The sequence below is a fragment of the Microtus pennsylvanicus genome, chromosome 15, assembly GCF_037038515.1.
Source record: "Microtus pennsylvanicus isolate mMicPen1 chromosome 15, mMicPen1.hap1, whole genome shotgun sequence".
In the NCBI taxonomy this organism is placed as follows: Eukaryota; Metazoa; Chordata; class Mammalia; order Rodentia; family Cricetidae; genus Microtus; species Microtus pennsylvanicus.
In genome coordinates, this window is record NC_134593.1 from 14597881 (window position 1) to 14620716 (window position 22836).

At 49.3% G+C, this 22836-nt stretch overlaps 2 protein-coding genes across 3 annotated transcripts; both read left to right on the forward strand.

Annotated features, from left to right (window-relative positions):
* The first annotated feature begins 100 nt into the window (after positions 1-100).
* Rnf31 (ring finger protein 31) lies at positions 101-12782 on the forward strand. Its single transcript, XM_075949986.1, has 21 exons — positions 101-447; positions 537-683; positions 827-982; positions 1193-1252; positions 1347-1416; positions 2386-2563; positions 3029-3407; positions 3568-3855; positions 4341-4589; positions 4678-4863; positions 4973-5179; positions 7622-7795; positions 7881-7979; positions 8070-8159; positions 9981-10095; positions 10201-10319; positions 10571-10684; positions 10831-10888; positions 11718-11814; positions 12366-12534; positions 12644-12782. Exons 1-21 carry the CDS (start codon positions 259-261, stop codon positions 12695-12697), a joined length of 3198 nt encoding a protein of 1065 aa, XP_075806101.1. The 5' UTR covers positions 101-258; the 3' UTR covers positions 12698-12782.
* A 453-nt stretch (positions 12783-13235) lies between these two features.
* Positions 13236-19034, forward strand: Irf9 (interferon regulatory factor 9). Of its 2 annotated transcripts, none has more exons than XM_075949988.1 (9): positions 13236-13368; positions 14092-14272; positions 14564-14747; positions 14931-15004; positions 15145-15262; positions 15355-15426; positions 16709-17050; positions 18185-18300; positions 18401-19034. In XM_075949988.1, the coding sequence occupies exons 2-9, from the start codon at positions 14093-14095 to the stop codon at positions 18509-18511; spliced, it is 1197 nt and encodes a 398-aa protein (XP_075806103.1). In that variant the 5' UTR covers positions 13236-13368; position 14092; the 3' UTR covers positions 18512-19034. The 2 variants fall into 2 exon arrangements, with proteins under 2 accessions (XP_075806103.1, XP_075806102.1); XM_075949987.1 differs by lacking the exon at positions 13236-13368 and adding an exon at positions 13371-13628.
* The last annotated feature ends 3802 nt before the right edge of the window (positions 19035-22836 follow it).

The window sequence follows — 22836 nt, forward strand, 5'->3', positions numbered from 1 at the left end:
CGGCTTCCTCATTGGCTGCAAACTCACCTCCCTTCCGGATTACAGCTCTTCCGTCACCCTGAGCCCGCCCCTTCCTCTAACGCGGTCCGCAGTCCCGCCCTCTGTGCCAGTACTTCCTGTTCCCGGCACCCTCTGGCAGCTGCCGGGGCTGAGCGGGGCGGTGGCTTGAGTGACCCTGGCTGCAGCGGCGCCGCGCGCCCCCGCGCCTCGCGCCTGTTCCGGGTGGACAGTCAAGCTGAGCCTGTCTCCGGTCTCGGGATGCCGGGAGAGGAGGAGCGAGCCTTCCTGGCAGCCCGCGAGAAGCTGGCGAGCGCCTTGAGGCTGGATTCCGCGCAGGCATTTCCCGAGGAGCAGCTCAAGTCGTTTCTGGCCACCTCTCTGCCACCAGCCGCCCGCTACCTGCAACTGGATGCCGGACGCCTGGTCCGCTGCAACGCTCATGGGGAGGTGAGGCTAAGCCCGCCCGGCGTGCCATGGAAGGGGCTTAGAGGCCAGATGATCTAGCCTCATAATCTTGCTTTTCTGACTGTTCCTAGCCTCGAAACTACCTCAACACTCTATCCACGGCCCTGAACATCCTGGAAAAATATGGGCGCAACCTCCTCAGCCCACAGCGACCTCGGTACTGGCGCTCAGTGAAGTTTAATAACCCTGTCTTTCGCAGCACGGTGGATGCTGTGCAGGTGAAACTCTTGGGCCTTATCGGAGGGAACTAGACGTATACTGGGGGTTGACCAGAAGGGACTTGGGGGGGTTCTGAGTGGGGAACCAGCTCTCTTGCCTAGGAGGCCTGCTGGCTAGTGACCTGGTCCTGAATGTGTGGCAGGGGGGCCGGGATGTGCTGCGGTTGTACGGCTATACTGAGGAGCGCCCAGATGGATTGAGTTTCCCTGAAGGGCAAAAGGAGCCGGATGAGTACCAGGTTGCCATAGTCACAGTAGAAGTGCTACTGCTTCGCACGGAGCTCAGCTTGTTGTTGCAGGTGAGATGGCCTTCTGATTCTAAGGTCTTTAAGGTGTAGACTGGGAACCCAGCCTAATTCGAGGCACTTTGAAAGCCCGCATACTGGTGAATTCTGTTTCTGCAGCACTCTGGAAGCTTCTGCTACCCTTTTTCCCTTCAAATGTTAGGGGATCGGGCTTACAAGGAGAACTTTGCTCAAGGTGGAAATTCTTTTAAATCTTGTTTGCAGAATAAGCATCCAAGACAGAACGCACTGGACGAGCTGCTAAGAGACAATGTTGAAGACGATGTAAGGAAGGCAGAAAGGGTGCTGTTAAATAAGGGACTAGGTTTATGGGATTCTGTCCCCCAAACACTTGTGCATTCTCTGCTTTCTTCCTCAGATGCTGCAGCTTTCAGAGTTTCACCCCCTTTTGAGAGAGATTGTTCCTGGCCCCCTCCCCTCTGCGCCAGGTATGACTGGCCCTGTATGAAAGTATTGGATTAGATTGATGTAAATTTAGGTCTTTTATCTTCTTGTATTTGTCTTTTATTTCAAAAGATTAAAGTCGTGTCCCCCCCACCCCCACCCTCTTGGGTCCAGATATTGTAAAGAAGAGTTTCCTGACTTGCCTCAGCCCATAACAGATTTGAGTGTAGCCTGGTCTTATCTCCTTTGATTTTAATTTTTAGTGTTTTGGGGGGTGGGAGGGTAGTGTAGTGTGGTGTGTGGATATGTGCATGTGGGTGCAGGTGCCCACAGAAGCCAGGGGCAACTGATCCCTTGGAGCTGGAGTTGCAAACGGTGCTGAGCTGCCCAACCTGAGTGCTGGAGGTTAAACTTGGCTCCTTTGCAAGAGCAGTGTTGCTCTTAACCTCTAAGCCATTTCTCCAGCTTTATAACTTTTTAAGAAAGTTACTCTGGGGACTGGAGAGATGGCTCAGTGGTGCAGAGCGCCTGTTGCTCTTACAAAGGACCTGGTCTCAATTCCCAGCACCCTTCCTAACTTCACAGCCTTTCCTAACTCTAGTTCCTAACATATCTTTGATCCCAGCACTTGGGAGACAGAGGCAGGCAGATCTCTGTGAGGTTGAGACCAGCTTGGTCTATAGTGAGCTACAAGTCAGCCAGAGCTACATTTTGGTGTGGGGCTGGGAGTAAAGATGATATTTGTTTATGTCTGACTTGTTTTGCTCAATATGGTATCATCAAGTTTCATCCATTTTCCTATAAGTAACAAGATTTTGTTCCTTGTGACTAATACTCCAGTTTGTGTGTTACTATAAGCTACTTATTGTGTGCAACCTGTTTTCTTCATCTGTCGGTAGGTACACAGTGTGACTCATGTCTGGGCTGTAGTATATATGTTTACTTACTGGTATGTGAATGTAGTTTTTGGTTTTTTTTTTTGAAATTACGCTTTTTTGATTTTATTTTTTCAGGCTCCTCCCCTGTTCCCTGCTTTCTCTGTGGTTCTGCCCCAGGCACACTGCACTGTCCAGCCTGTAATCAAACCTCATGCCCAGCTTGTGATCTTTTATTCCATGGACATCCATCCCGCGCTCATCACCTTCGCCACACCCTGCCTGGGGCTCACCAAACCATTAACCTAAACTCTAGGTGAGGGGCTCTCTTTTCTCAGTGATAGTGAAATTAAGAAAATTGAAGATGACTCAAGTGTCTGTTATATGCCAGGTTGTTTCATAGAGAACAGTTAGTCTAGCCATCAAGGAAACTATGGACATAAACACTAAGCAAGTAGCAGTCATGATAGACAGATTGTTATGATACACAGGTAGTAGTAGGTGAACAGTCTTTTCTGAAGAGCGCCCCATTCAGTGTTAGAAACACCTAGTGTGGGGAGATTAAGGTACTGTGTTAAGAGATGCTACCTGGAAAATGTTAGCTGTACTCTACCCTATAAATAATTGAATCATCTGTGGGTGTGGGAGTATTCCAGACAGAACAGCAATCCCAGAAGCCAGAGCTATATGTCATAATCTAGGCAGTGTGAAGATTCCCAGGGGTGAGGAGACTCAGGTACTAACTTCCACCTCAGCTAGCCATGTCTTTTTTCTATTACAGTTTGCCTGCCTCGTCCCAGCCACAGCCCCACTCAGCCTCCCTGGCTCTAGGAGATAGCTCTTTTTCTTCCCCTGATACTGCAAATGCTTGTCTGCCCTGGCGCTGTCCTACCTGCATCACACAAAATGAGCCTTGGGCAGTGCTCTGTGCAGCCTGTAGTCAGCCCAGAGGCTGTAAGATGCTGGGAATAGAGGGGTCCCAAGGAACTGGGGGCCCAGAACCTGAGCCTGCACGGGATCAGTGGGCCTGCCAGAGTTGTACCTTTGAGAATGAGGCAGCAGCTGTCCTGTGTGCTATATGTGAGCGACCTCGACTGGCCCAGCCTCCCAGCTTGGTGATGGACTCCCATGATGCTGGTGTTTGCCACCAGTCCCTTAAGGTAACCCATCCTGGCCTTCCCGGCTCTTTATTTGCATCTGTTAACCTCAAGCTGTTCTCTCTATCATATCCCTTGTCTTTGGTTTCCCCAGTTCTCTGTATTTCTTTCATGAACCTAAGCCACGCAGTCAGTAGGATAATTCTCTTTACCTTTCCATCAGGAGGATATTTTGCTCTCGTCTGCCCAGCCTCAAGTCTGGTACTGTGATCACTGTACCTTTTGCAACTCAGACACTGTCTGGGTATGCGCTATGTGCAACCGAACCCGCAACTCCGTCGTAGTGCAGCATGCCCTTCGACCCTATACTAGATCTTTGGAAAAGGATCTCCCAAAGCCTGGGTCCCCAGAACACCTCAGTACTTCCCTGCCTGGTTCCTGTGGAGACGCAGAGAAGCACCGCCAGGATAAGATGCGGAAGGAAAGTCTCCAGCTAGTGAGCATGATCCAGGTAAGGGTGTGGATTGGGCCTGGGTTGAGATGGGCTGAGCTTTGGGGGAAGAAGATGCCAGTTTGTTAGTTAGCATTCTTTTATTGTTGTTTTTTATTTTTTGAGATAAAAGGCATGCACCACCATGCCTGGCCAGCATTTTTTTCCCCCCAAGACAGGGTTTCTCTGTGTGGTTTTGGCTATCTTATAACTTACTCTGTAGACCAGGCTGACCTCAAACTCACAGAGATCCACCTGCCTCTGCCTCCCGAGTGCTGGGATCAAAGGCGTGCGCCACCACCACCCATCTCCAGCTAGCATTCTTATAAGACTTGTTACTGTTAGCTATAGCTGCTTTACTTTGAATGCTTCGCAGAAGTCAGTTTTCATTCTGTGCCCTGGTCACATAGTATGTCCCTGCTTAGCCACTGCTGACCAGGCTAAGGGTTGATAGAGTTGTCTTCCTGATGTTCCTCTGCTGGTGTCTGGGTGTGACTGTTCTTTAGGAAGGGGAAGCTGCAGGTGCCAGTCCAGAAGAGATCTTCTCAGCTTTACAGTACTCGGGCACTGAGGTACCCCTGCAGTGGTTGCGTTCAGAGTTGTCCTACGTCCTGGAGATGGTGGCTGAGCTAGCTGGACAGCAGGATCCAGGACTGGGTGCCTTTTCCTGTCAGGAAGCCCGGAAAGCCTGGCTTGATCGTCATGGCAACCTTGATGAAGCTGTAGAGGAGTGTGTGCGAGCCAGGAGGAGGAAGGTACCATTATGCGGGAGGCGGGTTGGGGTGGAGAGCACCAGAGTTTGCTTGCTGTTCCCTCTTAACATCTCAGTGCTTTCGATTGTAGGTGAAGGAGCTCCAGTCCCTGGGCTTTGGACCTAAAGAAGGGTCTCTGCAGGCCTTGTTCCAGCACGGGGGTGATGTGGCTCGGGCCCTGACAGAATTACAGCGCCAGCGTCTGGAGCCCTTCCATCAGCGCCTGTGGGACAGAGGCCCTGAACCCACTCCCTGCTGGGATGGGCTGGATAGACAGGTGCTGAGAGTAGGCAAGACACCCAATATCCCACTTAAGGGAATAAGAGAAGATTGAGGGGGAAGATCCTTGGGGTCTGACAGCCACTGTCTCCTGAATCACATTGCAGAGCCTGGTCCGGCGGCTTCTGGCGGTCTACACTCTGCCCAGTTGGGGTCGGGCAGAGCTGGCCCTGTCACTGCTGCAGGAGACACCTAGAAACTATGAGCTGTTGGACGTGGTGGAGGCCGTGAGGCACAGCCATGACCGGGCCTTTCTTCGCCGATTGCTTGCCCAGGAATGTGCTGTGTGCGGGTGGGCCCTTCCCCGCAACCGGGTAAGTCCCTTCCTCCTATACCTGGACTCTGCTCCTGCTGGGCTGCCACCTCACCCTAGATGGCCTTGTCTTCTGCTTTCGTCCTTACACCACTGAAGCCTTCTGATAAGGGAACAACAGGAACACCCCTTTAAAAAATGTTGGAGCTTTCAACATTGTTTTAGCTTTCTTTTACTATAACAAGTACTGAGGTAACCAACTTATGAAGAGAAAACATGTATTTTTTTTATACAGTTCTTGAGGTTTTAGTTTTTCATTTGTTGGTTCCATTGTTTTGGACCTTTGCTGGCACATCAGGTAGGAAAATGTGACACCAAAACCAGTATGCTCTTGGCTAGGAAGCTAGAAAGTAAGAGACTAGGGCTCCATCATCCTCTTCCAGGACATTCCTAGTGTCCAGAGACCTGGACGTACCTCCAGCATTCCGCTTTTGACAGCTGTATGGTGCACATCTTTAAGCCTAGATCTCAGGAGGCAGAGGCAAGCAAATCTCTGTTAATCTGAGTCCTTTCTCTTCTACATAGAGAGTTCCAAGATACACAGGGTCACTAATGAGATTCTGTCTAAAAAAAAAAAAAAAAGTTTAAAAAAATGAATAGATCTAAACTATAGCAAACATGCAAATAGTATTAAAAAAAGTATACTAAGCTTCCCTGCTCCTCTCCCCTCAAAATCCTTCTCTTAATGCCTGATCTTTATCCATCTGTTTGTGCCGAGGGCTCTTTGGAAGCAGATCTCAAGTGTCATGGTCTTATCTATGAGTATTTCAGTATGACCAGACAGTGGTGATGCCTTTAATCCCAGCACTCAGGAGGCAGAAGCAGGTAGATCTCTGTGAGTTCGAGGCCAGCCTGGTTTACAGAGCTAGTTCCAGGACAGGCACCAAAGCTACACAAGGAAACCCTGTCTCAAAAAACCAAAGAAGGGGCTGGAGAGATGGCTCAGAGGTTAAGAGCACTGGCTGCTATTCCAGAGGTCCTGAGTTCAATTCCCAGCAACCACATGGTGGCTCACAACCATCTGTACTGAGATCTGGCGCCCTCTTCTGGCGTACAGGCATACATCAAGGCAGAATGTTGTATACATAATAAATAAATAAATCTTAAAAAAAAAAAACAAAGAAAAAGTATTTCAGTAACTCTCTAAAAAGTAAATTCTATTTTAAAATACAACCACAATAGTCACACCAGCAGAAAGTAACAATAATTTTAAAATTTATTCCTTATCTATTGTGTATTTGTGTATATGTCACATGTATGTGGGTGCCCATGGGTCAAAAGGTTTTGGATCCCCTGGAACTGAAATACAGGTACGGGTGTGAGCCACCCATCATGGTTGCTGGGAACCAAACAAGTCCTCTGGAAGAACACCAAACACTATTGCTGGCTAAGCCATTTCTCCAGCCCAGCAATGATTCTTTTTAATCTGGGCAGGGGTCTCATGTATGCACTCACTATGTGGTTAGAGGAGATTGTAGGTGTGCTGAGCCTCCCTCCTCCACATTCCCAATGCTAGAATTACAGGCATGTGCCATCACACCCAGGTTTAGGAAGCACTGGGGGCTAAACCCCCACCTTCATACAAGCTTTATAACCAGCACAGTAAGTTTGATATCATAATATCTAGGTGATAGAAGCAGGTCTCTGTTATGTTCTGAGCTTCACTTGATCTAGGTCCAAGGTGGCAGTTCTTCAAGTGAATATAATCTTAGTCTGGCTCTGTGTTGTGTTTGGTTTTATATATCTATATACATTACATATATAAAAAACTGTGTATATTGTAAATCATAGAAAGTTGCACAACTAATATGGGGAATTCTGTGGACTCTACCCACCCTCCCGTAGTGGTGACATGTAATTATTATGTATCATCAAAACTACAGTACACAGACAGCATTAGCTATAGTATGGTTCTTGTTGTTTACTTGTTTGTATGTGGAAGAGTGTTTTCTTTTTATATAGCCAGGCTGGCCTCAGACTTACTATACACCCACGGGCAACCTTGACCTTCTGACCCTCCTCCTCACCTCCTGATCCTGAGACAAGGGATGTACCCTTAAGCCTGGTTTATGCAGTGCTAGGCCCTGAACACAGGGCTTTGTTTACCAGCTGAGCTACGTCCCCAGTTCATCTGTGTCAGATTTACAATTCTGTCTCAAATGTGTGATCACAATAGAGTATGGCCCTATGTGGTGGCATGTGCTCTTAATCCCAGTGTCCCACAAGATCGGAAGTGCTAGCATGCCTTTAGAGGTGTTTGCTTTACTTTGGCGTCACCACTGTCTGCTGCCCTCCTTCCAGCTGTCTTCAGATGTGGGTTGCCTGCCTAGGACCTCTGGGTGCTGAGCTTGCTGTTTGCGCATTTAGTTAGACCTCAGTTTTTCGGTGTATCCCAGGGCTGACAGCAGATCTCTCCTTTTTCTCTTCTCCCCTCCCACTGTAGATGCAGGCCCTCATCTCCTGTGAGTGCACCATATGTCCTGACTGCTTCCGCCAGCACTTCACCATCGCCCTGAAGGAAAAGCACATCACAGATATGGTGTGTCCTGCCTGTGGCCGCCCTGACCTTACTGATGACAACCAGTTACTCAGCTACTTCTCCACCCTTGACATCCAGGTACTACGGCTGCGATGGTTTAGGTGGACTAGGCTTTGATTGAACAAGTTTCTACCCATCTACCACCTCTGCTTCTTGTCCTCAGCTCAGAGATAGCCTCGACCCAGATGCATATGCCCTATTTCATAAGAAGCTGACGGAGGGTGTGCTCATGCGAGACCCCAAGTTCTTGTGGTGTGCCCAGGTAAGTAGCCTGGCAAAAGGAACTTTCTGGAGGGGCAGGGTATGGCACCACGTCAGGTCTTGAACAGCTTTTGTTCTCTTGCGCTCACAGTGTTCCTTTGGCTTCATATATGAACGTGAACAACTGGAGGCAACATGTCCCCAGTGTCACCAGACCTTCTGTGTGCGCTGCAAGCGCCAGGTGAGTCTCACTCCTCTCTTCAGAAGTGTTGACTAAGCTATTGCCGGGTTCTGTTAGACTCAGGGAGTACAACGGAAACAAAACAGTCCTGCTCTCTAAGCTTAAAGGGCTTGCTGGGTATCTAGGGAGATACCCAGTTAGTGGGAGGACCTAAGTGCAGTCTCCAGGACCTGTGCAGGTGGCTCAGCAATTAAAAGTACTAGCCTCCCTTCCATGGGACCTGGGTTCAGTTCTCAGCACCTACATGGCAGCTCACACCCTCTTCTGGTCTTCCTGGACACCAGCCACACACATATTGAACAGACATTCATGCAGTCAGAACTCCCATGCACATTAAATAAATAAAATATTTGGCTGGGCGGTGGTAGCACATGCCTTTAAACCCTTGGAAGGTAGAAGCAGGTGGCTCTCTGTGAGTTTGACACCAGCCTGGTCTACAGAACTATTTCCAAGACAGCCAAGACTATAAAATATAAAACTCTGTCTTGAAAAACAAAAACAAAAAAACAAACAAAAAAAGATTCCAAAGCTGGATTAGGGCCAGTTAAGGTCTCGTTACCAGACCCAACATCCTTAGTTCTAGCCCCAGGCCCCACAGAGGTGAAGGAGAGGACTGACCTCTACTGGTTTTCCTCTGACTCCCACACGCACTAAATTAATTAATTTTTTTAAAAGAAAAATGTAAAGCCAAGTCTGTTGATAGATACTTGTAATTCCTGCACTGGGGTTGGGGAAGTTACTGCTGACAGGCGTATCCCTGGGGCCTGCTGGCTAGTCATCATATCCTGAGTTCCAGGCCAGTGAAATACTCTGTCTCAAAAAGAAGTGGTACAGGGCTTTATACTCTGGCCTCCACATATACACACATGTATAGAGAACGGAAGGTTCCCTAGGTAAGGACCAGGCTCAGGGAAAAGGAGAAGAAAGGAGGGGAAGGGGAGAGAGTGGGTGCAATTCTGTACAGGCCAAAGCTATGAGTGGAACCTAGGCTGGGAAGAGCAGCCTTGTCTGCCTGAAGATGGAGATGCCAGACGGGCTCTTCCTTTTCCTTTAGTTTTGATTTCCTGAGAGACTTTGCTGTGTAGCCCAAACTGGCCTAAAACTTGGTGTCATCCTGGCTAAGCCTCCTGAGGCCCAGCCATGTCTGTTCAGAATTGTTTAAGCACAGGCCTGGAAGTTAAGCCATCCATGCAGAAAGTATTTTGGGGCCAAAAGAAGAATCTATAGAAAAGCCAAACTTGGGGGGGAAATGATGTATGGTGGAGCCCCAAGAGCAAGAGTGAGAATGGCAGGGTGGCAGCCAGTGGAGGGCAGCCCTTGAGGCCAAGTAGTACAGAGGTTTGGCTTTTGTTTTGAGACTGTGCACGAAGTGACACTAGCGTTTGTCTTTTAAAAGGTTGGTTTGCTATTGAGAACCTTGTGTCTGTCATTGAACATAACAAAATGAACCCCTGTGCCCCCACCCCTCGGGGTCTGTGCTGCTGACACTAAGGGAGTTTCCCGACATCGACTTTGAAATAAAAAATGGGGTGGAGGGAGCAGAGCATAGCATTTGAAGCACGATTTGACAATTACCTGGAGTAAGGTGGTAGCAATAGGAACAAAGAGGTGAGGTTTGTATGGGAACAGCCAAGGTTTATGAACAGATGTGTAGTGGTTAGGGAAGTGAAAAACAGTGGCCTCTCAGTGTTCAGAGCTGAGTGAATGGTAGATAGCAGTAGTGTCCTAAGTTGGGACCACTGGGTGTGAGTGGTTGGGCCAACGGGACAGACTTGGGCGTGGGGTAGAGCTTCCATGCACAGCCTTCTTTCCTCCTGGCAGTGGGAGGAGCAGCACAGAGGACGGAGCTGTGAGGAGTTCCAGAACTGGAAACGCACCAATGACCCAGAATACCAGGCTCAAGGCCTGGCGATGTATCTTCAGGAAAATGGCATTGGTAAGGCTACCCCACTTAGTCTGTCTGCACAGTCTTACCAGAAGAAGCCTCCACCTTGACCTGGGTTGCAGTGCTGCCCTCACCCTGAGCTGCTTCCCCTTGCAGACTGCCCCAAGTGCAAGTTCTCATATGCACTGGCCCGAGGTGGCTGCATGCATTTCCACTGCACCCAGTGTCGGCACCAGTTCTGCAGCGGCTGCTATAATGCCTTTTACGCCAAGAACGTGAGTTCAGAGAGTGAGGGAAGGAGAGAAAAGTGGGCGGCTGTTGGGCTTGAGGGGCGGGGCCAGGGGAAAAGAAATGGTCAATAGGACAGAAAGCATCTCTGCCCTCTTCTCCCATTGCTTGCCCATACCCCTTAATATCATGATCTTCTCTCACTCCCATACCCCCCACCCCACCCCCACACAGGGGTTCTTGAAAGTCCAGGACACCAACAGTTTCCAACTTCTTTCTCCTATTTGGGTTTTACCAGAAATGTCCAGACCCTAATTGCAGGGTGAAAAAGTCCCTGCATGGCCACCACCCTCGAGACTGCCTCTTCTACCTACGGGATTGGTCTGCTGTCCGGCTCCAGAAACTGTTGCAGGTCAGAGGTGGCCAGCCCGGCTGCGTGTGCAGATTACTAGCAGATGGGATGCCGGCTGAGCACGAAGGGAAAAGACTGAATGCTAGGACATGGGCCAGTGGCTGAATCAAGGGAAACAATGCCCATGTGTCTCTACTTCTCCCTAGGACAATAATGTCATGTTTAACACGGAGCCTCCAGCTGGGACCCGGGCAGTCCCTGGAGGTAAGTGTCTGACAAGCCTCTGTGGAGATGGTGTGGTGGGTTCCCATTGTGGGTAAAGAAAGGGAGGATCTGGACTCGTTTGTGTGCCCCTTGGCAACGTAGTTAACCTTCCCTTGTCTTGTTCCTAACTGGTGAGGATAATATCCATCATTAGACTAAGCTGTTACAAGGAATCATTAAAGCACATGGCCTTTAAGTCTCTTCTCATGTTCTCTAATGGTTAGGATCCGGTAATTAGCTGAGTGACTAATGACACCTGCCAGCTGTCTAGGTTTTAGGCTACTGTTTGGGGTTCTGTGTGGGGAACAAACGATGCTGAGTAAGGTTCTGACCTACCCTACTCAGCTTCTAGGCAGAGATAAGACCTCCAGAGGGCTGGGCAGTGGTGGCACACGCCTTTAATCCCCACCAGGGGGTGGGGGGAGGCAGGCATATATGTTCAAAGCCAGTCCGGTCTATAGCGCGGGTTCTAGGACATCCAGGGCACACACAGAGAAACCCTGTCTCAACAAACAAGCAAGCCCTCCAGAGAATAAATTGGCTGTGTAGGAGCTAAGTAATAAACAGGAGAGCAGCTTGAAGAACATCCGACAGGCCAGCCAAAGCTCTGCAGTGAGATGCTGTCTCCTCCCCCTGCCAGAAAAAAAGCCTGTGATTATGGGTCATAAGCCTCTTCGGTGAGAAGTGGGGCGCCCAGGCCTCCACCTGTCACCAGGCCACTCTGCCTCTGAACCCTTCTCCCTAGTAACGACATAACTACTACTGACAGGCAGGGCTTCCTGAGCCGGAGGTCCCCTCCCAACACGTTCCCCTCCTTCCTTACTCTTAGGTGGCTGCCGAGTGATGGAACAAAAAGAGGTTCCCAGTGGGTTCAGGGATGAAGCCTGTGGCAAGGAAACTCCACCTGGCTATGCCGGCCTCTGTCAGTGAGTGCCTGCCAGAGCATGGAGCATGGCATTGGGATGAGGGCTAGGTTGCCCAGGCAGTAAGATGGGGTCTCTGGGGCCAGTTGGTCCTTGGGAGAGTAGGAGGGAGGGAAGGAGGGGCCGCTGGTCAGGGGTGTGGATGGGTAGCGGCAGGCGGCACAGAGATTCTGGCTGACACTGCCTGCAAGGAGAGCAAGCAGAGGAGCTAATAGTCTTGTTCATGTAAGAGTCTACTGTGTCCAGGACAGCCCAGGCTCTCCACAGAGAAGCCCTGTCTCAGAAAAAGAACAATCCCACTGTGGTCTGGTGAGACACTATGTGGGGGTAAAGGTGCTTAGTGCCAAGCATGGGGAGCATAGTTCTACCCCCACCCAAACCCACATGGTGAAAGGAGAGAACCAGCTCGCAAGTTGTTCTGTGACATGAGTGTGGGGTGGGCTCATACAGCATAACACAAAAAGGAAAAATCCAAACGCCCAACAAGATGGTAGGTCACACCGTTAATATTAAACAGCAGAGTAAATATTCTTCCTGCTCCCTCATCTCCCCAGGGCACACTACAAAGAATATCTTGTGAGCCTCATCAATGCTCATTCGTTGGACCCAGCAACGCTGTATGATGTGGAGGAGCTGGAGACAGCCACTGTACGCTACCTACATGTACATCCCCAGGCAGTGGAAGGAGAGGACCGTCCTGCCTACCAGGCCCGACTGTTACAGGTAATGCTGTCAGCACTCCACTGTACCTCCACCCCTACCTTCCAGAAGTCACCTGTCACGCCCATTTTTCTACTCCAGGTTTTCAGTATCATTATCTTCTCCTTTACAGAAGCTGACAGAAGAGGTTCCCTTGGGACAGAGCATCGCCCGTAGAAGGAAGTAGCTGAGGGCAAGATTCCTGATGAGGCTTCACCACCCTGCCCTCAGCAACAGCTCCAGCACCAATAAAGAGGCATCTTATGGCCTAGGCTTCTTGGTGGTCCTTCTTCCTGGCCTCACCATCTTGAGGCCTTAGGGAAAGGGAAGGGGTAGGCAAACAGAGTCTTGTTGAAAGGGCCCTCTGCAGCCTGCCATCCGACGTCCCTGGACTCCTGGCAGGAAGAAATGAAATGCCATGGATATATGGACAAGAGAGACCCTCTAACCACCTGGTGTGGGCATCTCTGCTTCCTTTTTCTCATTTAACCTGGCTGCTGTGTGAAATCACTTAAAATATAGCAAGCAGACACTTGGGAAGCACAAATGAGCCCCCAGGTCAGATGCAGAGACTAGCCTTCCTAAGAGGCAGCAGGGTCTCACAAGGGAATCCTCGTGGGAGGACGGAGGGGTCTGACCGGAGCCACTGGGCCCTGGCCTGCTCTGTTGTCAACACATTCTCAGATGCTGCTTCCCTCTGGTGGTAGCTGCCGGCCCTGCAACTCAGACCACGTGATTTCTGGGAAATGAACCTCCCTGGAGGAGAACTGAAACTTAGGGTGGGGCTGTAGAAAGGGGAGGAGAGATCAGAAACCTAGCCTAGAACAAGCCAAGCCTGGGACGTCCTCGGTCGCTCAGGTAAGAGCAACTCTGGAGGGAAATCAGCTGGGAGGGCGGTGAGATGAGAGCTCCTGCTAGCCGAGGATCAGGCCAGGCTCTGGTCAGAAAATAGGTTCGACCAGAGTTAGACGGACTGGAGGAAGGCCCTTGCTCAGCCTCAGTTGACCTTTGTTTTCTTGCCTCTGGCCCTGCCTCCTGCTGCTTCAGCTCCACCCTTTCCCCCAGCTATCTGCCCCACCTACCCCTCCAGTGCAGGGAGCCGAGATGGGGGTAAAGGGGTAAGTAGACTGGGGAGCTGTCTATAAAGCAATGTTGCCTCTTTGTATGCTTGGGATCTACACAGTCTGTCACCAGGAGCAGGTCATTAAGGGAGTCCTCCCAAATAAGATTTCTGAAACACCTCAACATTAAGACCAAAGTTTCCTTCCAGGTGTAATAACTTGGAATATAGTTTTTACCTCAGAATGTTTCAAGAGAAAAGAACATGGAAGGGTCTTTGGGGAAGGCCTGTTGCAGGAAGCTGGCCCCAGTGATCAAAGTTTAGTAAACACTTCCAATTTGTCGGCTCCCCCTGGGCATGGCAGCACACACCTTTTCATCCCAGCACTTCAAAGGCAGGTGGATCTCTGTGTTTAAGTCCAGCCTAGTCTATATAGTTAGTCCCAGAGCAGCCAGAATGACTTAGTGAGATCCTGTGTCAAATTTTAAAAACAGGTCCATGTATCCTGCTTCTCTTCCTAGGATGGCCTCAGGCAAACCACGCTGCACCCGCAAACTGCGGAATTGGATAATAGAGCAGTTGGAGAGTGGGCAGTTCCTAGGGGTGTGCTGGGAGGACACAGCTAAGACCATGTTCCGGATTCCCTGGAAGCACGCAGGCAAGCAAGACTTCCGAGAGGACCAGGATGCTGCCATATTCAAGGTGAGAGGGCCTGAAGCCAGCATCCCTCAAGTAAAGGACAATGTCTGCACTGGCATGTTCACGACCAGGTGCTTCTGTCTGTCTGGACTGTGGATAAAGTGAGTGCTGTCGTTTGCAGAGCCACGGGGCATTACCAAGGGTTTCATGCTGGCAAGAATGGAATCCAGACCCAGTGCGGGCTCGTCTAAGCTCAAGGCTTGTGCTCGGACCACACGCCTGTGCTGTCAGCCATTTGGAGGGACATCTAGAGTATGTAATACTTTGTCTTTTCGTCACTTCATCTCTTACTAGGCGTGGGCACTGTTTAAGGAGAAGCACAAGGATGGGGACATAGGACACCCTGCTGTCTGGAAGACTCGCCTGCGCTGTGCCCTCAATAAGAGTTCTGAATTTGAAGAGGTTCCTGAGAGAGGCCGTATGGATGTTGCTGAACCCTACAAAGTATATCGGATCCTGCCACCAGGAACCCTCCCTGGTGAGTGATCCCTGCCCAGCTGCTCCTGGAATGAGCAGATTGATCAGGAAAGATGGAGATAAGCCCTCTGGGGACTGGCAGGCCTTCCTGGGCTCCCTCGTCCTGCCAAACAGTTGCTTTGGATCCTTCCTACCGTCTTCCCCTGGAAAAGGCTCTGACTCTCCTCCTGCCACATTTCCACAGCCCAGCCGAGAAACCAGAAATCACCATTAAAGCGATCCATCAGTTCTGTGTCACCAGAGAGGGAAGAGAGCAAGGTAAGGAAGGCACCCTCGAGAACTTGACGGTTATTCCCATCCTCAAGACTCCTTCAGAGTGTTGGGAAGGGGAATAGGTAGGCCAAAGAGCAGGGTGGTCCTCAAAAGAAGAGGTGTGCCATTAACAGATGTATCCGTAGGTGAAGGGGAGGGCCAGTGGGATTGTAAAGCACTCGGACAGCAGCCGTGACAGCAACGGCAACAGCAGCAGTGGCTACAGCAGCAACAGTGGCGACAGCAGCCCCGAACCAGAGGAAGGTACTGTTTCTCCTGCCTTTATGTCCCTGTTGCACCTTCTGTGTCAGGCTCTTTGGTCTCACTCTGAGTGATCAGTGCCTTTGCCTCTCCAGATGCTAGCACAACAGAAGCTCCCGTTCGAGAGGACCCAGTGTTCGTGGAGCAACTGCTTCCTCCAAACTCAGGTAGGTAACCTTTCTGACCCTTCTCTGTCCCCTTCCTCTCAGGTCTGCTTCCTCTGACTCTGCGTGCATTGTTACAACACTTGTCTGAACTGAGTATTCATGTGGCTGACCATACTCAGTAGAGCTTTTCTCACACTTGGGGGAAAAAAAACTCCTTAAATTCTCTGTTCCTTGAATAGTCACATTGAGATTTTTTTTTATTAGCCCTGGCTGACCTCGAACTTGCTCTAGTGAGATGTTTATTTCTTTTTTTAAAAAATATTTATTTATTTATTATGTATACAATATTCTGTCTGTGTGTATGTCTGCAAGCCAGAAGAGGGTGCCAGATCTCATTACAGATGGTTGTGAGCCACCATGTGGTTGCTGGGAATTGAACTCAGAACCTTTGGAAGAGCAGGCAATGCTCTTAACCGCTGAGCCATCTCTCCAGCCCTGTTTATTTCTTTATTGTCCAGAAAAATCCAGTCTCTGAGACCTTGTTATAAACGGCACAGTTGTGAGCATTAAGCTCTGCTGGGAGTGACTCCTGAATGACAGGAAACCTTTGCCACCAACCCTGTGTTGAGAGGAAGGCATGCACTTGGAGGAGGAGGCACCTCTCCTTCCTTCTTTATTTGTTTATTTATATTTCATGTTTGAGTTCTCTACAAGTATATCTGCAGGCCAAAAGAGAGCATCAGATCCTTCTAGATGGTTGTGAGCCACCATGTAGTTGCTAGGTATTGAACTCAGGGCCTCTGGACTCCTATCTGCTGAGCAATCTCTCCAGCTCCTTTTTTTATTTTTGGTTGTGAGCCTTGCCTTTAACGGCTGAGTTATCCCCCCAGGCCTCCTTCATTTTAAAGACAGTCTCATATTGCCCAGTCTGACCTCAGACTCACTATGTACCTAAAGTTCACCTGGATTACTGCTCCTCCTGTGGCTGGGCTTACAGATGTGTGCTACCATGCCAAGTCTAAGGGCTTATTGCTGTGCTGGGGCTTGAACCCAGGGCTTATGTGAATGGTAGGCAACCATTCCTTCACCTGAGCCGCATTACCAAAGACATCTCTGACTCAGAAGGAGCTCCCTCAGCTCTGCAACCTTGTCTTTCCCAGCACTTGCTTGGATGCCTATTCTGGGCTCAGTTTTCCAGTAACAAAATGGGGACACTAGACCACATGGAATTTCATTTTTTTCTAACACCTTGTAATGGTCATGTGCACTGGTGGGGCCAGGGCCTCTTCCCAGCCTGCAGGCTCCTCCTACACCTAGTACAGCTAGGCTTCTCTGCCTGCAGACTACTCGCTGCTGCTCACCTTCATCTACAGTGGCCGCGTGGTGCATGAGGTCCAGGTGCACAGCCTAGACTGTCGCCTAGTGGCTAAGCCCTCAGCCTTAGAGAGCAACATACTCCCGGTGCTGTTCCCCAAACCTGATCCGCCGGAGCCTATCCAGAGCCTGCTGAATCAGCTTGAGAGAGGCATCCTGGTGGCCAGCAATTCCAGAGGCCTCTTTGTTCAGCGCCTTTGTCCCAACCCCATCTCCTGGGATGCACCTGAGGCCCCATCTGGGTCTGGTCCACATCTGCTGCCCAGCAATAAGTGTGTGGAGCTCTTCAGTACCAGCTGCTTCTGTAGAGGTAAGGGTGTCCTAGCTGGGCATCATCGCCCATCCCTTTCTCCGTCTCCCCCGGGCCTGTCCAGAGCAGATCGTCACTGCAGCCTGTGCACGGCACCCCTGCACTTGTGTGGTGCACACTGTGTGTAGCTGTGTGCTCAGCTCCGGCAGCATTTCCCTAGCCAGAGTCATGGTAGATGAGGTTCAGCTGGAGTAGCACAAGTGCGATACAGTTTGGGGAAGCGTAGTAACATCGAAGCATGGGTATATGGATGTGTGCAAACAAACTGACACAGATTTAAACCTTGTGACCATCTCCATACACACTGGAGCACACAGCTTGGTTTGTGGAAGAGCCAAGACCCTTAGACACACTTGTCCCCACCCCACCATCTCTACCACATTGTAGGCATCTCCTAAGATTGTCCCTTTCTTCTGTCCACTCTTGAAATTCTAGTTACAGCCCCTGAATCTGGACATAGGAGCAGAGGGAAGAGCATAGAGGAGAGAGTTAGGTGTCCCTGGGTTCATGGTATCCTAGTGTTGGCAGAGGATAAGCAAACAAAAGGTTGGTAGCCAGGACTGCTGCTTCTGAGGACTCCAAGGTGCCTTTCCTACAGTGTCAGGGAGACAGCTTAGTTCCTAGCATCTCTAAGCCCGGCCTTGGTGTCATGTCACCCCATTTCCAACTTCCTCTGCATCTGGCTTCCCAGACGGCTCCACTTTACTCATGGTCCTCTCTCTATAGTGTCTGTGTTTGTTTTTGAGACAAGTCCTTACACCATTCCAGGTGGCCTGGAACTCACTCAGTAGGCCAGGCTGCTGTAAACACATGGCAGCTCTCTTGGCCCAGCCTGAGTGCTGGGGTTACAGGCATACACCACCACGCTTGGCCATATGCCATGCCTGCCTTCCCTCTTTATTTATTTGTTTTTATTTTTATTTATTTATTTTTGATTTTTCGAGGCAGGGTTTCTCTGTAGCCTTGGAGCCTGTCCTGGAACTAGCTCTGTAGACCAGGCTGGTCTCGAACTCACAGAGCTCCATCTGCCTCTGCCTCCCGAGTGCTGGAATTAAAAGTGCTGGAATTAAAGGTGTGTGTCACCACTGTCCGGCCCCTGTTCTTTCTTCTAATTCTTGACCCTTTTTCTTTCAGACTTGGCCCAGTACTTCCAGGGCCAGCGTCCCCCACCCAAGTCCCAGGTAACACTGCATTTCTGGGACAAGAATCCTGGCTCTGGCCAGACCCAGGAGAATCTTATCACCGTGCAGGTGAGTTCTACTCCAGGACGAGAGCGGTGTTGGTTGAAGGGAAGGAGCTACAGGGTGGTAACTGTCCCCACGGTGCTGATCCTCGTTTCTTCTGGTACAGATGGAGCAGGCCTTTGCCCGACACTTACTGAAGGAAATTTCAGAGGAGCAGAGAGCTGCTTTGTTTCTGGTACAGAACCCAGAATGCCCACCTGCTGCTTTACCACTCTGACCGCAGGTCTCCATGGAAACAGACTTGTTCTTCACACCGCTGGTCTGCCTCCTTTGTGCTGACTTTACCACTGGCGTATACAGCATGGCTGGTAGTGCAAGCATCTTTTTTATTCTTAGAACAATTATTTTGAAAAGCCAGGCTTGTTGGTGAATATTTGTAATCTCAGCACTTGGAAGACAGACTGAATGATTATGAGTTCAAAGACAACCTGAGAGAGACTTTTATGTACTTTTTTTTTTTTATTAGCTATGCCCTCTTTCATCTCTAAAGAACTGTAAAGTTCTGAATAGTGTGATCTCAGTGGGAATTTTGCTCTCTTTCCAACCCCTGTCTCTAAATCCAAGCACTTTATATTTCCTTCTTAGATCCTCACTGGAATTTAAAATAAAGATTAACTGGGTAGGGTAGTTTGCATCCGTAACCCCACCACACAGGCAGGAAGAGTGTGGATTCAAGGCTAGCCTTGGTGACTATTGTGACCCTGTCTCCAAAACAATAAATAAAAGCTTTTTAAAAGAGAGATGAGTATGTGATATGTTGGGAGAAGGTAGCAAGAGTTACATTGGAATTGTAAAGATGGAAACTTGGATACCCACTGCCTGGGTTCTCATCTAGGTCCCTTTGCTTTCCTGGTTCTCTTCTAGGTCCCTTTGCTTTCCTGGAATACTATCTGGGCTCTAGAGCCTAGTCTCAAACACATTGTGATTCTCCTGCCCCAGCCTCCTAAGTGCTGGGTTTTCAGACATAGGCCACCATGCCTGGCTGGACTGCCATGCCTCCCTTCTCTCTCTTCCAATCCTTCACCCTTCTATTTTGTTTTTCAGACTTGGCCTAGTACTTCCAGGGACTTGTGCCCCCATGCAAGTTTCAGGCAACCACACTGGGGAAAGGACTGGGAGTCAGTCACTGCAGCCACTGATAGTTGAATGAGAATAGCCTCCATACACTCACACCTTGAAAACTCCCCGCACCCCACCCCTCTCACACACACACACACACACACGTGGTTTCTCTGTGTAACCTTGGCTGTCCTCAAACTCACAGAGATCCCTGCCTGACTCTGCCTCCCAAGTGCTGGGATTAAAAGCATGCACCACCACCGCCTGGCACATACTTTGAAAGGATCCTCAGAGTGACTGGGAATGGTTTAAGAGGTGTGGCCTTGTTGGACAAGTGTGTCACTGGCAGTGGGCTTTGGGGTTTCAAAACACTCATGCTGGGTGGTGGCACACGCCTCAAATTCCAGCACTTGGGAGGCAGAGATAGGTAGATCTCTGTGAATTCAAGGGCAGCCTAGTCTACAGAGTTCTAGGACAGCCAGAGAGCTGTTACACAGAGAAATCCTGTCTAAAATAAAAATGTTCTAGCACCCTGTTCACTGAAACTTGAGTGCTTACAATTAACTGACACTCTTCTTTTTTTGTTGTTTTTTTTTTTTTTTCTTTATCAAGACAGGGTTTCTCTGTGTAACAGCCCTAGCTGTCCTGGAACTCACAGATCCGTCAGGCGAATGACACTCTTCTTATTCCATCACTGCCACCGAGTTGGTTCCATTGTCACCTGACTGCCACCACCTTCAGCATCCCCATTCCTGCACATGACACCATATTTATTCTCCTTCTTGCCATGGCTCAAGCCCCTAGATTCACTCACGTGATCAGGTCTAGATGTTGAAATCCTTATAGGACCTTTCCAGACATCTTTGTGCTTCCCTGCCTCCTTGAACCTTTTTTCTTCCCTTCAGTCTTTTCCTTGTCCCTCAGGGAAGCCAAGAGTAAACAAGGGGAGGTATTACTTTTGTGCCTTTAGTTTTCTGAAATCCCCCTTGAACCTTCTTTGTGTCTTCTCTAAAGTACATCTTTGTCTTCAATTTTTCTCTTGGACCCTACATCTAAGCCAAAATGACAATATCACTCTTCCTTCAAACAAGCCTTCGCGGGGATGGGCCTGGTGTCTCCCTTTACTCCCGGCACCCAGGAGGCAGAGGCAGGCAGATCTCTGGGCTCCAGACCATCCTGAGGTACATACAAAGTGAGATCCTGTTTCAAAATAATTTTTTTCAAAGAGGTGGTGGTGGTGGTGAGATTGCTTAGTGGGTAAAAGCATCTGCTGCCAATCCTGAAGATTTGAGAGCTTAATCCCTGGTTCTACATGGTAGACTGAGAGAACCAACTGCTATGGGTCATCCTCAGACCTCCACATATGCACCCCTGCAACACTTACAAAATAAGTAAAAATATAAACTGTGTGTGTGTGTGTGTGTGTGTGGTCTGATTTCTGTGGAACATGCAACATGCCCACACACGTCGCAGTGAGAATGGAAACCAGGGTTAAAATGTCAGTCTGGAGCACTGAAGAGGATAAAGAAAAGGGCTTGGAACTGGGTGTGAACTACCCAAGCTAAACAGGTAAGAGGAGGGAATGGGTTCTGGGCTAATGTCTGCAGTCCAACCGCTCCAACAAAATTATTGCGGATTATGTGTAAGGCACTTAGTACTCCTCCTATTGTTCTCAAAAACCCTGCTTCAGCTCCACCATCCACACACATCTCCTCTTGGTTCTTCTCACATCGTCTCTGAGGCCCTCTGAACACAAATCTGGTCATTTTGCTCCTGTGCTCACAGCCTCCCCTGGTTCCCAAAGCCCTCAAGGTAAAAACCAGGGTCCTGAAAATGACCTCCAACCTCCAATGTCTAATTCATCCTTCACCCTTTCAGCTGCTTTGCTCCAGGCTCCTTGAACCCACTAAACATTGCTGCCTCAGAATTTAATTTGTTTGTTCTTTTTTTCTAAAATACTGTTCCCTGCTGGCTGGTGGTACAGGCCTTTAATCCCAGCACTGAAGATAGAGGCAGGTGGTTCTCTGTTTGAGGCCAGCCTGGTCTACATAGTGAATTCCAGGTCAGCAAGGGGTACAAAGAGAGACCGTGCCTCAAAAATCCAAATAGTGATAACAATCTTCCTGCAGGCAGTCACATGACCTGTCCTTTCTTTTCAATCAAAATACCACCTCTTTAGTGCTCCCCTGGGTACCCCATGTAAGTTGTCCACATCTTCTGTCCTCCAGTTCCCCACTTTTGCTTTTTAATTATTGTTTGTTTGTGTGTGTGTGTGTGTGTGTGTGTGTGTGTGAGTGTGTGACACATTTGCCTCGGTATTGACACCTGGAAATCTTTCCCTTCTTGAATAAATGTGACAGTATACAAGCACCCAACTCCAAGTCTCAAGGGTCTTCATTTCTAATTCATGTCAAGTACCCAGATTTGGGGAAACACATCGTCCCTCTACCATGAATACACTGACCACAGTAGTCAGTTCACCATCACCACAGAGCTGTTTTGAATATACACTGCTTCCAGAAGACAGGTATATTGAAAGCTTTCATCTACCATGGTAGAATTTTTTGGGAAGGATTAGGACTTGGGATCTTGCTCCTGGGGTAGATTGATGAGGATTTGCTGGAGGAAATTCCAGCACTTGGGAGGCAGAGGCAGGCAGATCTCTGTGAGTTCAAGGACAGCCTGGTCCAAGAGTTAGTTCCAGGACAGCTAGTTACACAGAGAAACCCTGTCTCAAAATAAAACAAACAAACCAAAAAATTAAAGTCAGAAAAGGCATCAGATCCTCTCCAACTGGAGTTCAGATGGTGAGATGCCTTGTAGAAATCAAATCCAGATCTTCTGCAAAGGAGTGAGTGCTCTTAACAACTAAGACATCTCTCTGCCCATGTTTGGGGTTTTTGAGACAGGGTCTCACTATGTAGCTCTGGCTGTCACAGAACTCACTAAGTAGATCAGGTTGGCTGGCCTTAAACTCACAGAGACCCAGCTGAGCCGTGCCTCTGCCTCCTGAATCCTGGGATTAAAGGCTTGTGCCACCACCCCCTTATTTGTTTATTTATTTATTTATTTTTGAGGCAGGGCTCAGCTAGCCAAGGTTAGTTTACAGTATGATCCAGGCTGGTCTTGAACTCTGGCAGCCTTCCTGCCTTCAACTCCCTCCACTCAATGCTGGGATGATGTATAAATCACTATACTCTACCCCTAAATCTCTTTCGGTTTTGAAACCGTCTTCAGAAAAAGGAAGGAAGGAAGGAAGGAAGGAAGGAAGGAAGGAAGGAAGGAAGGAAAAAAAGAAAGAGCGAGCTAGGCGGTGGTGGTGCATGCCTATAATCCCAGCACTTGGGAGGCAGAGGCAGGCATATCTCTGTGAGTTCGAGACCAGACTGGTCTACCAGAGCTAGTTCCAGGACAGGCTCCAAAGCTACAGAGAAACCCTGTCTCGAAAAACCAAAAAACAGAAAAGAAAGAAAGAAAAGAAAA